This window comes from Lithobates pipiens, unplaced genomic scaffold (genome assembly GCF_037356315.1).
Source record: "Lithobates pipiens isolate NorthernLeopardFrog02 unplaced genomic scaffold, aLitPip1_a1.2 Scaffold_18, whole genome shotgun sequence".
Lineage (NCBI taxonomy): Eukaryota > Metazoa > Chordata > Amphibia > Anura > Ranidae > Lithobates > Lithobates pipiens.
This window is the reverse complement of record NW_027507758.1, coordinates 494103814-494118865: the sequence shown is the minus strand read 5'-3', so window position 1 is coordinate 494118865 and position 15052 is coordinate 494103814. Positions and strand designations below refer to the sequence as shown.

The 15052-nt window shown below is 52.5% G+C and overlaps 2 protein-coding genes across 5 annotated transcripts in view; both read right to left on the bottom strand.

Annotated features, from left to right (window-relative positions):
* LOC143988780 (alpha-1,4-N-acetylglucosaminyltransferase-like) overlaps positions 1-15052 on the bottom strand; it is a 337591-nt gene that overhangs the window by 78251 nt on the left and 244288 nt on the right. The gene's annotated exons all lie outside the window — the stretch shown is intronic.
* LOC143988778 (uncharacterized) lies at positions 8566-14500 on the bottom strand. 2 transcript variants are annotated; one of them, XR_013276909.1, is made up of 2 exons: positions 14223-14500; positions 8566-10484 (listed from the first exon to the last, which is right to left on the bottom strand). XR_013276909.1 is itself a non-coding variant. In XM_077488630.1 (2 exons), exons 1-2 carry the CDS (start codon positions 13493-13495, stop codon positions 9886-9888), a joined length of 2535 nt encoding a protein of 844 aa, XP_077344756.1. In that variant the 5' UTR covers positions 13496-13985; the 3' UTR covers positions 8566-9885. The 2 variants fall into 2 exon arrangements, 1 of the variants encoding a protein (XP_077344756.1); XM_077488630.1 differs by lacking the exon at positions 14223-14500 and adding an exon at positions 11560-13985.

The window sequence follows — 15052 nt, the reverse complement described above, 5'->3', positions numbered from 1 at the left end:
GATAAACATCTCAGAACACTAGCAGACTCCTTCCATAAGAAAGGTTACATAGACAAAACCATCAACAACAGCATAAACACTGCCTTGAAAACCCAAAGAGAAATCTCCTCCAATACCGGAGAGGATTTGATTTAAATCAAGTTGATTTAAATCACTAATAAAAACACTGGATTTAAATCATCATTTTTAAAGGGCAACTGTCATCTCTGTAACGCAGCTACTCCTCTGACCCGTTGTTGACTCACCGACAGTCCCATTTACTTTAACCACTTCAATACCGGGCACTTAAACACCTTCCTGCCCAGACCAATTTTCAGCTTTCAGCGCTGTCGCACTCTGAATGACAATTGCGCGGTCATGCTACACTGTACCCAAATGAAATTTTTATCATTTTTATCCCACAAAGAGAGCTTTCTTTTGGTGGTATTTGATCACCTCTATGGTTTTTATTGTTTGCTAAACATAAAAAAATACCGAACATTTTGAAAAAAATATGTTTTTTTTGTTTCAGTTTCAAAACTTTGTAAATAAGTAAGTTTTCTCCTTCACTGATGGGCACTGATGGGGCTACACTGATGGGCACCGGTGAGGTGGCACTGATAAGGTGGCATTGATGTACACTGATATGTGGCACTTATAGGCGGCACTGATGGGCGGCACAGATGGGCACTGATAGGCGGCATGGAGGGGCATGGATAGGTGGCACACATGGGCATGGATAGGCGGCACAGATGGGCATGGATAGGTGGCACAGATGGGCACGGATGGGCACTGATAGGCGGCACAGATGGCCACTGATAGGCGGCACAGATGGCCACTGATAGGCGGAATTGTATTGTTTTATACTGTACTAATGGATGCCAATCAGTGCCAAACAATAATGCATGCCAATCAGTGATGCCCATTGTGGGCACTGACTGGAATCCCTGGTGGTCTAGGGTGGCATACCTTGTGCTGGGTATCCCTGGTGGTCCAGTGTGGGCATCCTCGGGGGGGGGGGGGGTGCTGCTGCACTGATAATCGATTAGCACAGACCCCCCCCCCCCTGTCAGAGGAGCAGCCGATCGGCTCTCCTTTACTCGCGTCTGACAGACGTGAGTGAGGAAAAGCTGATCACCGGCTCTTCCTATTTACACTGTGATCAGCCGTGATTGGACACGGCTGATCACGTGGTAAAGAGTCTCCGTCGGAGACTCTTTACCGAGATCGTAGTTGCGGGGTGTCAGACTGACACCCCGCAACAACGATCGCCACGATGCGCGCCCCCGGGGGAGCGCAGCGGCTCAAAATTCTGATCACTTCATATGACATCCGGTCAGGATTTTGAAACCACTTTGCCGCCGTGCTTTTGTTATAGGGCGGGCGGCAAGTGGTTAATGAAGCGGCTGGTGATGTGGCAGTGACACAACAAAATGGGGGACATGGCGGCAGCAAGTGAGTGAATGCCCGCTAAAAAGGCACTGCAATGATGTATTTGAAACGACAGGTGCTTTTTAAATATAAGGACTCAATCTTGCTAGTAGTTAGAATCTTTAATATTTGCAAACAAAATTAAAATTTCCTATTTAGAATAATAAGCTGTCAGGTTAGTAAACAACAATATCAGAACCGATTCAATCATACAGTTTGTAGTGTACATAGATTTGCAAAACAATTGACTAAGGTAATATGCCTGAACTTAGTTTTATCTCATGTCTATTGGGAAATTGTATGAATACATCAATGGGGTGCATGTTATCTCAGCTTGCGGAGCTTGGATTCATTGAATGAGTTTACCAAAAATGTAAATATTGCAGAATATACAGCCTCATGCTACATAACTAAGCTTCATTTCTTGCTGAATAAACTAATTTATTAATGCATCTTAAATATAAACTATCTTTAGATAGATTTTTACTCCAAAAGCATTTTTTTTTTTTATATAAATTTGATACAAATCAAACAAATAATAGGTTAAAATCCAAGTTTTCAGATATTTAAAAAAAAAAAAAAACAAACACATTTTTATCCACCCTGTCCAATACAAAGAGAAAGAAACATATAATCGTGTACCACTAGTCAGCACATGCAACCCAACACTAGAAGGGACAAAAAAAATAAATAATAATAATTAAAGATTTACAACCCATTTTAACAGAGGATGAAACTCTGAAAGAAATATTCCAACGACCCCCCAATATTGCTTTCAGACAACCACCCAACCTCAGACAAACTAATCAGCAGGAAACTTCATTCTGATTAGGGATGAGCCGAACACCCCCCGGTTCGGTTCGCACCAGAACTTTCGAACGGACCCCAAATTCGTACGAACTTTAGAACCCCATTGAAGTCTATGGGACTCGAACGTTCAAAATTAAAAGTGCTAATTTTAATTGCTAATATGCAAGATACTGTCCTAAAAAGGGTTTGGGGACCTGGCTCCTGCCCCAGGGGACATGGGTCAATGCCTAAAATGTTTTTAAAAATGGCCGTTTTGGCGGGGGCACTGATTTTAATGACGATTAAAGTGAAAAAAAAAAGTGAAATATTTCTTTAAATATGGTGCCTGGGGGGTGTCTGTAGTATGCCTGTGAAGTGCCACATGTTTCCCGTGTTTAGAACAGTCCCTGCACAAAATGACATTAAAACGGAAATAACATAATTTAAAACTGCTTGTGGTTTTAATGTTATATCTGGTTCCTGCAATATGGTTGAAAATCATTGAGAAAAATGGCATGGGTAGCCCTCCCTGCCCATTACCAGCCCCTTTGGGTCTTGTACGCATATTAAGGGGAACCCAGTACCCATATTAAAAAAAGGAAATGCGTGTGGCCCCCAGGCCCTATATACTCAGAACAGCAGTATACAGGCGGTGCAAACAAGACAGGGACTGTGTAGGTTTGTTGTGTTAAGTTGAATCTGTTTGTAATTTTCAACTGGTACATTTTTAAAGTGTAGCTCCAGTCAAAAATACTATTTTTAAGCTTTTTGGAAAACATAGGGAAGGGTTATCACCCCTGTATAATTTGTTTTGTCGTACATCTTTTTTCATCTCACTTGCTGTTGTCTCCTTCAGTTTGCAAGTAGGAGATGTTTGTAAGTTGGATGTTTGAAAGTAGGGGCCTGCCCTATATGCTCTGCAGAAATGGCAGAACAAGGTGTTGGTTTTGCCACAACATTGTAAGCCCTCAAAGTGACTCTTGGTGGGCGCTGGAGCACCCTGCTGTGAACGATTATATCAAGAATTGTAATTACATGCCATTGTTGAACAGTGGTAGAAAAATTGACCTTTGGTGGTTGTGGTGCTGGTGCCACAACACTATAAGTCCTCACAGTTACTCTGGATGGGCACAGAAACGGGCCCTCCTGTGAAATATTATATCAAGAATTGTAATTACATGTACCTGTTAAACAGGGGCAGAAAAATTGGGCCTTAGGCGCTGGTGCCATGACACTGCAACCTCTCCCATATACTCTAGTTTTATTGCAGGAATTAGCCCTGCTGCAAAGCATTGCATCAAAAATTGTAATTAAACGCCCTTGTTAAACAGGGGCAGAAAAATTGGGCTGATGGCATCACCCAGAACCAGAAATGTTCTTCCAACATATCAGCGGAGGAGGAAGAGGATAGACACAACAGGACAGTCACTCAGCATCAGCATAGGCAGTCTTGAAGGGATGTGGTATTTCAAAAAAAATTATTCGGTTACATCAGCTTCAGGTGCTTGGTAGCTGTGGGTGATCCAAGACTGATTCATCTTGATGAAGGTCAGTCGATCAACTGATTCGGTGGACAGGCGCACCCTGTGATCGGTAACAAAGCCACCAGCAGCACTGAAGGTGCGTTCCGAAAGAACGCTGGATGCAGGACAGGCCAGTAGCTCAATTGCATACTGTGCAAGCTCTGGCCAGTGATCCATCCTCAAGACCCAGTAAGCCAGAGGATTTTCGGTGGGAAAGGTGTCCAAGTCTGACCTTGCCCCTAGGTATTCCTGCACCATGTAAATCAGACGCTGGCGATGGTTGCTGGAACCGATCATACCTTGGGGCTGCGAACTAAAAAATTGTCTGAAAGCATCAGTCAGACGGCCACCTTCTCCACCGCTCCTTCTGACCGATGCCTCAGCAACATGTTGTCCAGGACCAGGAGTTTGTAACCTCCCAGTCTCTGGGAAAGCATTGCACAGACCTTTCTGCAAGGCCTCCCAGAGATGTCTCATCCTCTGCTCCCTCTGCGATGGCAAGATAAGGTCGGCAACCTCACCCTTGTACCGTGGATCAAGGAGAGTGGCCAGCCAGTAATGGTCCCTCTCCTTGATCCGAGGAATACGAGGATCCTTCCGCAGGCTTTGCAGGATCAGGGAGGTCATGCAGCGTAGGTTAGCTGAGGCATTCGGTCCGGAGTCCTCTGGGTCACTAAGGACAACATGATCCGCAGCTACCTCCTCCCAGCCACATACAAGTCCACAAGTTTCTTGGGACTGTAAATCATCCCTACAAGACTGCTGCTGCTGCTGATGCTGAGTACCAGCCTCCACCTCCATGCTGACACAATCATCCTCCTCCTCCTCTTCCTCCTCCTCACCCTCTTCCTGTGTGATGGGTGGCACAGCAGGAACACTGTCTGGATAAAGGGGGCCTTGAGAGGCAAGGAAGTCCTCCTCTTCCTGCCTCTGTTCTGCCTCAGGTGCCCTGTCCATTATTCCACGCAGCGTATGCTCCAAGAGGTGGACAAGAGGTACAGTGTCACTGATACATGCATTGTCACTGCTCACCATCCTTGTGGCTTCCTCAAACGGTGACAGGACAGTGCATGCATCCCTGATCATGCCCCACTGGCGTAGTGAGAAAAAACCGAGCTCCCCTGACCCTGTCCTGGTGCCGTAGTCACACAGGTACTCATTGATGGCCCTCTGCTGCATGTGCAACCACTGCAGCATGGCCAACGTTGAGTTCCACCTGGTGGGCATGTCACATATAAGGCGGTTCTTGGGCAGGTTCAACTCCTTTTGGAGCTCAGCCAGCCGAGCACAGGCATTAAATGATCGGTGGAAATGCACACAGACTTTCCTGGCCTGCTTCAGGTCATCCTGTAAGCCGGGGTACCTGCCCAAGAACCGCTGCACCACCAGGTTAAGGACGTGAGCTACACAGGGCACATGGGTCAGTTGTCCCTGTCGGAGGGCGGAGAGGAGGTTGGTGCCATTGTCGCAAACCACCATTCCTGGCTTAAGCCGGCGTGGCGTCAACCACCTCTCGGCCTGCCCCTGCAGAGCTGACAAAACATCCGCCCCAGTGTGGCTCCTGTCCCCCAAACAAACCAGCGCAAGCACGGCATGGCATCGTTTTGCCTGCGTACTTGCGTAGCCCCTTGAAAGCCTATGGAGCACCGCTGGTTCTGAGGACAGAGCACTGGAAGAGGCCATGGAGGAAGAAGAAGAGGAGGGGGTGGAGGAGAGAGGTGTGTCACAACCAATATTAGCATTTTGGAGGCGTGGTGGCGGAACAACCTCCAACACTACTGCACCTTGTCCTGCATCCTTCCCAGCTGCCAAAAGAGTGACCCAATGGGCCGTGAAAGACAGGTAACATCCCTGCCCATGCCTGCTGGACCATGAGTCAGCGGTAATATGCACCTTACCGCTGACCGCCCTGTCCAGCGAGGCAAGGACATTGCCTTCCACATGCCGGTAGAGAGCCGGAATCGCCTTCCGTGAGAAAAAGTGGCGTTTGGGGACATTCCACTGAGGAACCGCACATTGTACAAACTCAGGGAAGGGGGCCGAGTCTACCAACTGAAAAGGCAGCAGTTGAAGTGCTAGCAATTTAGCCAAGCTAGCATTCAACCGCTGGGCATGTGGATGGCTGGGAGTGAACTTCTTCCGCCGGTCCAACAGTTGGGGCAGGAACATTTGCCTGCTATAATGGTACGTGGGTGTACTGCTAGCAGAGTGCCCGGAAGCACTTGGCTGTGACACATATAATTCTACACCTTCATTCCTCTCAGAGCAGGTTTCAGAGAGGACTGAAGGTCTAGTGGGGTTGGAGATGCCAGCTGATGAGGAGCAAGGAGAGGTCCGCTTTGTTCTTTGGTGTGGGTCTTTGAGGTACGCTTGCCAACGAGCTGCATGGCAGGTCAACATATGTCTGGTCAAGCATGTGGTGCCCAAGCAGCTGATGTTTTGGCCACGCGAGATACGCTTGAGACATATGTTGCAAATAGCAGCGGTGCGATCTGATGCACTCGTCTCAAAAAAGGCCCACACCAAAGAACTTTTAGAATAACGCGCAGAGGCAGCGCCCTGCACAGGCGGAGCTCTGCGGTGTAATTCAGTCGGTGTGCTGCCCCTAAGCTGACCCCCGGAGGGCATCCTGCCTCGTTGGACATTTGCCGCCTCCTCCTCCTCCCTCCAACCAGGCACCCACGTGGAGTCAGTGCCCTCATCATCCCCTCCCTCTTCATCGCTGTAGCAAACCTGGCAATATGCTGCAGCTTGTGGAACATGACTGCCAGATTGCTGTCCTTCTTGAGCATCCCCTCTCTCTGCATTCATGCTACTGCCTTCCTCTAGCTGAGTGTCATCATTAGAGCCTACAAAACACTGGGCATCCTCCTGGAGCATGTACCCAACACTGTGCTCAAAGAGTTCAGGAGACTCCTCAGGAGGACGTGGTGGGTCTAGGGAAGGAGTCACTGATGATGACATTGAGACGAGGGAAGACGATGCGTTGGCAGCTGCTTTGCTAGTACCCTGAGACTGGGTGAGAGAGGATGAGGAGGATGAAGAGGGCTTGGTCATCCACTCTACCAAGTCATTGGCATGTTGCGGTTCAACATGTCCAGCTGCCGAAAAGAAGGACAAGCGTGTCCCATGGCCACGTGCTGATGACAATGCACCGCGTCCACGACCAGCACTGTTGTCTCTAGACACAGAGCCTGCTTGCCCTCTTTTATCGGCTCGCTCCTGTCTGCCTCTCCTTGCTGGCCTTCCAGACATGGTAATGGCCTGAAGGGAGTTGGGTAAAACAGCAGTTGGGTAGTGTATATTGTGCTGGAGGCACACAACACCCACTAACTCCTGCAGATGCCTTTATTATAGAACACCAGAGATAAAGGGGTATACTGTAATGGAGTCACACAACACCCACTAAGCCCTGCAGATGGCTCTATTAGAGAACAGCAATAAAGGGTAGATACAGGTGTATATTGTGCTGGAGGCACACAACACCCACTAACTCCTGCAGATGCCTTTATTATAGAACACCAGAGATAAAGGGGTATACTGTAATGGAGTCACACAACACCCACTAAGCCCTGCAGATGGCTCTATTAGAGAACAGCAATAAAGGGTAGATACAGGTGTATATTGTGCTGGAGGCAAGCAACACCCACTAACTCCTGCAGATGCCTTTATTATAGAACACCAGAGATAAAGGGGTATATACAGATGTATACTGTGCTGTGCTGGAGGCACACACAACTTCCAATAACTTCTGCAGATGGCAGATGGCTCAAATAGAGAAGAGCTATGTAGGTGGATATAGCGGTGTGTACTGGGTACAGAGCACGCAGACAGCACGCACAAGCTCCTAACACTACTGACTGCAAGCTCTATTATAAAAGATAGATCACTAGCTATATAGGTGAGGTGAATATAGTGGTGTATACTGCGGTCAGGGCACGCAGACAACAACCACTACAGAAGAGCAAGATCGAAAATCGTCCGATAACGATCGGTGTATACTGTGTTGAAGGTACACAGAACACCCACTAACTGCTTCAGACGCCAACACACTACACAAGGCCGCCGTGCTGGCGGCCTTATATAGTGTGGGGCGTGTACTACACAGCCTGAGCTATGATTGGCCACAGGCATCCTGCCTGTGGCCAATCATGGCTCTCCTCGCTGCTGGCACTGTGATTGGCCAAGCATGCGGGGTCACAGTGCATGCTTGGCCAATCATGAGCCAGCAATGCACTGCGATGACGCAGTGCATTGTGGTCCGTGAGCGCCACATGAATTTGGCACGAAAACGGCCCATAACGTTCGGAATTCGCCGAACGGGCGAACAGCCGATGTTCGAGTCGAACACGAAGCTCATCCCCAATTCTGATTATTAAGTCACAAATAATGGAGACAAATCCTGTAATAAAACATGCTGCTGTCACGATCCCTACCATGTCTTTTAGACGGCCAGGTGTGGTCACGCCCCAAGTGGCTCTGGGTGGTATTTAACTCATGACTGCCAGTTGTTGCTTCTGTTTCTTTACCTCTGGGCCACACTTCAGTTCTATTCAGCCTGCGTTCCAATCATGCCTAGTTTAGCATAAAGTACTGTGAGCAATTCTCTGTTTGTACCTGTCACTCCTGGATCAGCTGAGGCAGGTTACCTAATTAGCTGGGTATAAAACCCTGTCTCACTCTTAGGGCTTTGCCAGTTCATTTTGTCATGTTTGCCAAGTGTTCTTGTGTGCCTGTCTGCTGTTGCAGAGTTCTAGTGTTCCAAGACTGACCCGGCTTCAGACCCTGGCTTGTTTATCATTTATTCTTACTTCTGGAAACCCTGACTATGGCTTTACCTTGACCTGCGTAGCCCAACAGTCCCCCTCTCAATAATGTCCCATACCAGCCCTTATATATCTATAATAATGAGACCACACCTTTTCTTTGGAGTAAAATGGCCACAACAGCCTTTTATTAAACATAACCAAAATATTTTACTCCCTCCAAAATATGTATATAAATATATAAATATATAAATATATATCTACAACTGTAAACCAAAACCTTGAACAACTTTTATCAACTCCAGTCTGGTGATCTCTGACGGTGACCCACTTTAATTCCAAAAACACCAACCTCACTGCTTTACCTTTTTACCATACCAGGCCTCACGCTGTGACCGCTCAGAGACAAACAATTCCTGCAGTGAAAAACCTCCCAGTATTCCGTCCACCGTTCGGGAATACAACTGAGGGGCCCATAATACCAATGAGCCCCCCCCACCCTTTTATATCACCTCTGTTTTACCGCCACCGTCAAAGACCACCAGAAATCTCACGCAGCAGCCCCCCAAAGGGCCGACTTCACTGTTGTGACGAACAGCCCACTGCACCTGAAAGACAGAAAACAAACACAACGAAAACACCAGCAATCAAACCAACAACTCACACCCAAACATGCTATCCAGTAGGGAGGGAGGGTGGGAAAGCTGCCTCCTCTGATGTCTTCCCCTCGAGACTGGTCCCGTTCCGGCTCCGCCCCCCTTTTATATGGCTCCTCCCCCTTGCGTGTTTCTCTTCCTCCACCTATCCTCTGTCTTGGTGTCTCTAGGCACCCGGTCATGCCCGCCCCTCCATTACCCCTCCCCTTCAGTACATGTCATTCCGGGGCTCCCTTGACCTGCGTAGCCCAACAGTCCCCCTCTCAATAATGTCCCATACCAGCCCTTATATATCTATAATAATGAGACCACACCTTTTCTTTGGAGTAAAATGGCCACAACAGCCTTTTATTAAACATAACCAAAATATTTTACTCCCTCCAAAATATGTATATAAATATATAAATATATAAATATATATCTACAACTGTAAACCAAAACCTTGAACAACTTTTATCAACTCCAGTCTGGTGATCTCTGACGGTGACCCACTTTAATTCCAAAAACACCAACCTCACTGCTTTACCTTTTTACCATACCAGGCCTCACGCTGTGACCGCTCAGAGACAAACAATTCCTGCAGTGAAAAACCTCCCAGTATTCCGTCCACCGTTCGGGAATACAACTGAGGGGCCCATAATACCAATGAGCCCCCCCCACCCTTTTATATCACCTCTGTTTTACCGCCACCGTCAAAGACCACCAGAAATCTCACGCCACAGCCTGAAAAGGGTGACCACCTTACCCTTGAGGGCAACCCCACACCCTCAAAGCTTGTTGGATCCCCCCCTGTAAACCCAAAGACCACAGGTCAATCCCGACATCCGTGAGATGAACCCCATCCCCCCTTAGGTACAGACCCACATTGGACTCCAGTTCCCTGTGCCTGATCACCAGCCCTCCATTCTGAATCACGAATCTCCCCACCACCTTATTCACCCGGATCCTCGTCTTCTGAATGCTGGCCACTGACCTTGCCCATCTCCACTGCGTCCGGGCGACAATATCCGACCACAGCAGGATCGTACTGGGAAACCTAGCACGCAGCTTCAGAAAATCCGCCTTAATGTCATTCAGTAAATCCCGGACTTTCCGGGCTCCCAGGTCATTCCCCCCAGCATGCAGAACCAACACATCCGGGGGCCCATGCAGCCACACGAACCTTTCAACCACACTCACCACCCTCTCCCACCGCATTCCTGGTATCCCCAACCATCGCAATTCCGCTTCTGCCCTGGAAATCCCCAGTTGCCTCCCCGCAGGTCTCATGTCTCCTCTCCTGGCCCCCCAACACACGTAGGAGTGGCCCACGATCCAAACGAGGCGCGGTGAACCTCCATCTGAAACGAGAAACCAAAACCTGCTGATCCCCGAAAAACAATAACCCCACAGCAAAACCACTAACCACTGCCCTTACCACCCCACGGAGATCCCAACCCTACCCCCGTGGAAAAAACTCCATCAGTCCCAGGAACGGTTCCTGTATCGCATTCCGTATTACCAACCAACCAGGAATACAACTAAGGGCCATCCCACTCCCTGGACCGCCCAACCGCTAACTGAGGTCGAACGTATGACCTAAACCTACGCGACTCCCAACGACCAATCCTTCGTACCGCCGCCTCATCCAACCCGCACCGGGCCGCCTCTGTGGCCGCCCCGATGCGGAAGGAGTGTGAAGCATATTCCGACTCCTCCCAACCATTAAGCGCCAAACTTCGCCGGAAAACCGCCACGAACTGGAATCTGGACAGGAAAAACCCGTCCGCGTGGACAAGGAATGGACCCGGACTCCCCGGCCTAACCGCTCGGTAACTCCGAACCGCTTCTACCGGGCAAACCTGTGACCCTGCCAAACTGAATAAGCAAATGTTCACACCCCTACCCCGTTGGTCCGTCTTCGAACGCCTAAGAGTTATCTCCACCACTGATCCTGCCACCCGAACATCATGATCCCCCAGCCCCCCAGGAACTTTCCGGGACGGGCTGACCAACTCCCCAATCCGAAAAGCCCCGTAAAAAGCCAATGAAAAGGCCGCCGTGAACAACCGCACCTCGAACGGAGACGTGCAAACCGAAACCAATGTACCACAAATGGCCACCAAGACCCCAAACGTCACCGGACGTCTCGTGTCCCCCCTCTTCGACTGCTTCCGAAAACCCTTCAGCATCTGACGTATCCAAAAACCCTTCGACCAATCCTCCGACCCCAACAACTTAAAAAGGAATGACAAGCCCGCCAGTTTCCGATCGATCACTGCCGCCGAGCGCCCACTCTCCACGTTCCGGACCACAAAATAAAGTGCCAGCAAGCGCCCATCCCCGGCTCCCCCAGTTCCGTCCACCTCTCGCACCAACTCCTGCCATTCCCGCCATACCTTCACGTATGCCGTCCAGGTAGCCCCACTTACAGACCTGCGTATCCAGCCCGCGGCGACTCCAAGGGCAGCGCCCAAATCCACCCCGGGCACGGAATCCCGACTGCCTCCGCGCCAGGTGCCAGTTCCCAGAACTTGTCCCACTGGAAACGAGACAGGGAGTCAGCTAAGGCATTCTCCACCCCAGGTATATGCACAGCATACAAAAACACATTCAAACGCAGGCACCTAAGGACCAATTGGCGCAACAGTCTGATAACAGGAGGGGAGGAGGCAGACATGCGATTCACCACCTGCACCACACCCATGTTGTCACAGTTGATGCGCAGCTTCAAATTCCTGCAACTCTCCCCCCACAGCTCCAGAGCCAACACAATCGGAAAGAGTTCCAGCAACACCAGGTTACCCAGGAAACCCGCTTCCTTCCACGAGCGCGGCCAAGGTTCCGCACTCCACCTGCCCTGGAAAAACGCACCATAGCCCGTAGACCCTGCTGCGTCGGTGACCAATGCGACATCGAAGTTGCTCACCGGCCCCGACATCCACACCGCCCTGCCGTTATAGGAGGACAAGAAATCATGCCACACCCCCAAGTCGTCCCGGTGCTCCTCCGTCAACCGAATGAAGTGCGTGGGCGCCCGCACCCCCGCCGTCGCCGCCGACAGCCGCCGGCAGAACACCCGGCCCATCGGGATGATGCGGCACGCAAAGTTCAGTTTGCCCAGCAAGGACTGCAAGGTCGTCAGCTGAACCTTCCGACGGCCCTGAATCTCCCGAATCGCCCGCTGCAAATCCGCCAACTTGTCGTCCGGCAACCTGCACTCCATAGCCGCCGAATCTATCACTATACCCAAGAAACTCAACACCCCCACTGGGCCCTCCGTCTTTTCGGCCGCCAATGGCACCCCAAAAACGCCTGCGATGTGCTGCAACGTGGACAAGAGAATCGCACACACAGCGGAGGCATGGGGGCCGATGCAGAGAAAATCGTCCAAGTAGTGAATGATTGACTCAATGCCGGAAACATCCCGCACCACCCACTCCAGGAACGAACTAAACTGCTCGAACACGGAGCAAGAAACGGAGCAGCCCATAGGCAAACACTTGTCCACGTAGAACTGCTCCCGCCAGTGACAACCCAACCACCGAAAACTGTCCGGGTGCACCGGCAGCAACCGGAAAGCCGACTCAATGTCCGCCTTGGCCATGAGCGCTCCCCGGCCGTAGCGCCGCACCCACCGAACAGCCGCGTCAAATGACGTATACGACACCGCACAGACGTCCGGGTCAATGAAATCATTGACCGAACCCCCCTTTGGAAACGACAAGTGGTGTATGAGCCGAAACTTGCCCGGCTCCTTCTTGGGGACAACCCCCAAGGGGGACACCACCAGCGAGTCCCACGGCTTAACCGTAAACGGCCCCCCCATCCGACCCCGCGCCACTTCCTTCCCCAACTTTTCGTCCACCACCGTAGGGTGCTGCAAGGCCGACCTGAGGTTTCGCGCCACCGGCGGCACCACCTTCAAGTCACAGGGAATCCGGAAACCCTCCCGGAACCCCTCGGCCAGCAGCCGCGCAGCCACCCTGTCCGGGTACCTACTTAGGAAAGGAAGCATCCTTTCCACCCTCACCGGCGTCTTCCCTCTTGTTAGCAGCGTCGCCGGGACGCTTTCCCCTTTTAAAGCAGCGAGACAGGGCGTGAGCCCCCCCGCAGCCGGAACACTCGTGCTTGAACCGGCACGCACTTCCAAACTTGCAGGCACCCTCGTTAAAAGACCAGCACACCCCCCACTTCTTTCCGGCCGACAGTCCTGAGGAGGGTGTACCCCCGGCCCCCCCCTTGAAAAAACTGAGGCGGGGCCCGGGCGGAGGACATCAGCCTCATCCAGAGGCTGATGTCCTTGTGTTCCCACCGCAACTCCTGACGCACCGCCTTCCGCTGCCGGAACTGTTCGTCGTACCGGAGCCATGCCACCCCCCCGTACACCCGGTGTGCCTCCCCAATGGCGTCCATATAGCAAAACAACGCCGAGCAGTGCTCGGGGTTCTTTTCGCCGATGACGCTCGCCAAAATCGCGAACGCCTGCAACCAATTCGCAAACGTACGCGGTATCAGCCTATAACGCCTCTTTTCCTCATCGTCTTTTTTCGTGTCATTGGGCTTGACCCGATCCAAATTGAATTTTTCCAGTGGGAGCAGCGAGAATATCTCCACATACTCACCTTTTGCAATTTTCTCCCGCACCTCCGGCTTCAGGTGCGCCCCGAGCGGTCCCTCGAAGCAGACGTACACCTCACAACGCGCCGCATCCCCAATCCGAACCACATCAGTACGGCTGGGTGTCGCGGCCGCCTCCTCCCCACCGGACCCCCCGCCCACCACCGGCACCGCCGTTGCGGACGCCGCGGGTTCCCCACCCGCAGCCGGCGGGACCCCCGCCGCCCCCGCTACCTTACCAGCCCCCCAAGGCGCCGACAGGGCAGGAGATCCCCCATCCCCCCCAAACCTGTCCACCAAAGCCCGCAATCCCTCCAACAAACCCTGCATGGGCGGCGCGGGCCCCGGGTCCACCTGACCCGACCCCGCCACCGACACCCCACCCAGCGGCGCCGGAGGCGCCGCTGAACCAGCCGCCCCTTGCACCACCCCCAGCAACCCCTGCAAAACATCAGAGAAAACAGTAGGTACTGACTTACCGGGCCGACCAGGAACACGTCCCGCAGCCGCGTTGCCGCTCTCCACCGCCGGGGGAACCACGTCGTCTTCAGCGGACAGTTCTCCCTCCGACCGGTCCTCCTCTTCCCTCTCCGCAGGCGCCAGAAGCCCCCTGGGCGATCCGCTCCCAGAGGCCGCAGCAAGCAGGTGGCTGGGAAGATCCTTCACCACAGGGGCCTTGCACCCAGACTGGCGTAGAGAACCAGACCTAGGGCGCCCCCCCGCACCACCCCTGGGCGTCAGTCCTCCAGTCTGTCCATCAAGTAAGCCCGCATCTGCCCGGCGCCCCCCACCCACCGCCCGTGCCCCCCTGTAGGCCGACTCCGTCCGTCTTGCAGAACCCTCCGCACCGCTGGCTGTCCCCCTGCTCGTGCAGGGCCCCCCACAGGGGTCCCCCACGCGAACGGTCGCCGGGCTGGACGGCGGGGAGCCGGCGCCATCTTGGCCCGTGGCCCCGCCCCCCGGGGTAGGCCGGCGGCGTGCAGACCGCCCCAGGCCCCGATCGTCCTGCTGTCTCCGTTTTGCGGGGGGGACCGACCTGTCCGCCCCCGGGCTCCGCCGATCACGAGGTGGCCGAGGGGCGGGTCCCGGCGAAAAGCGCGCCGGAGGCCGAGACCTCCGGGCCCGCAGCACCGACTCCCCGCTACTCGTGCCTGCCTCCGTCTCACCCATCCAGCGCTCCACCTGCTCTGTTAGCCACTCCGAACCCCGCACCTCCGCTTGAGCCCGCAGCCGCTCCAACACGTGCTCGATCGCCGCCATTTTGCCCAGAGAGGAGCAGCGCTGGAAAGCTGCCTCCTCTGATGTCTTC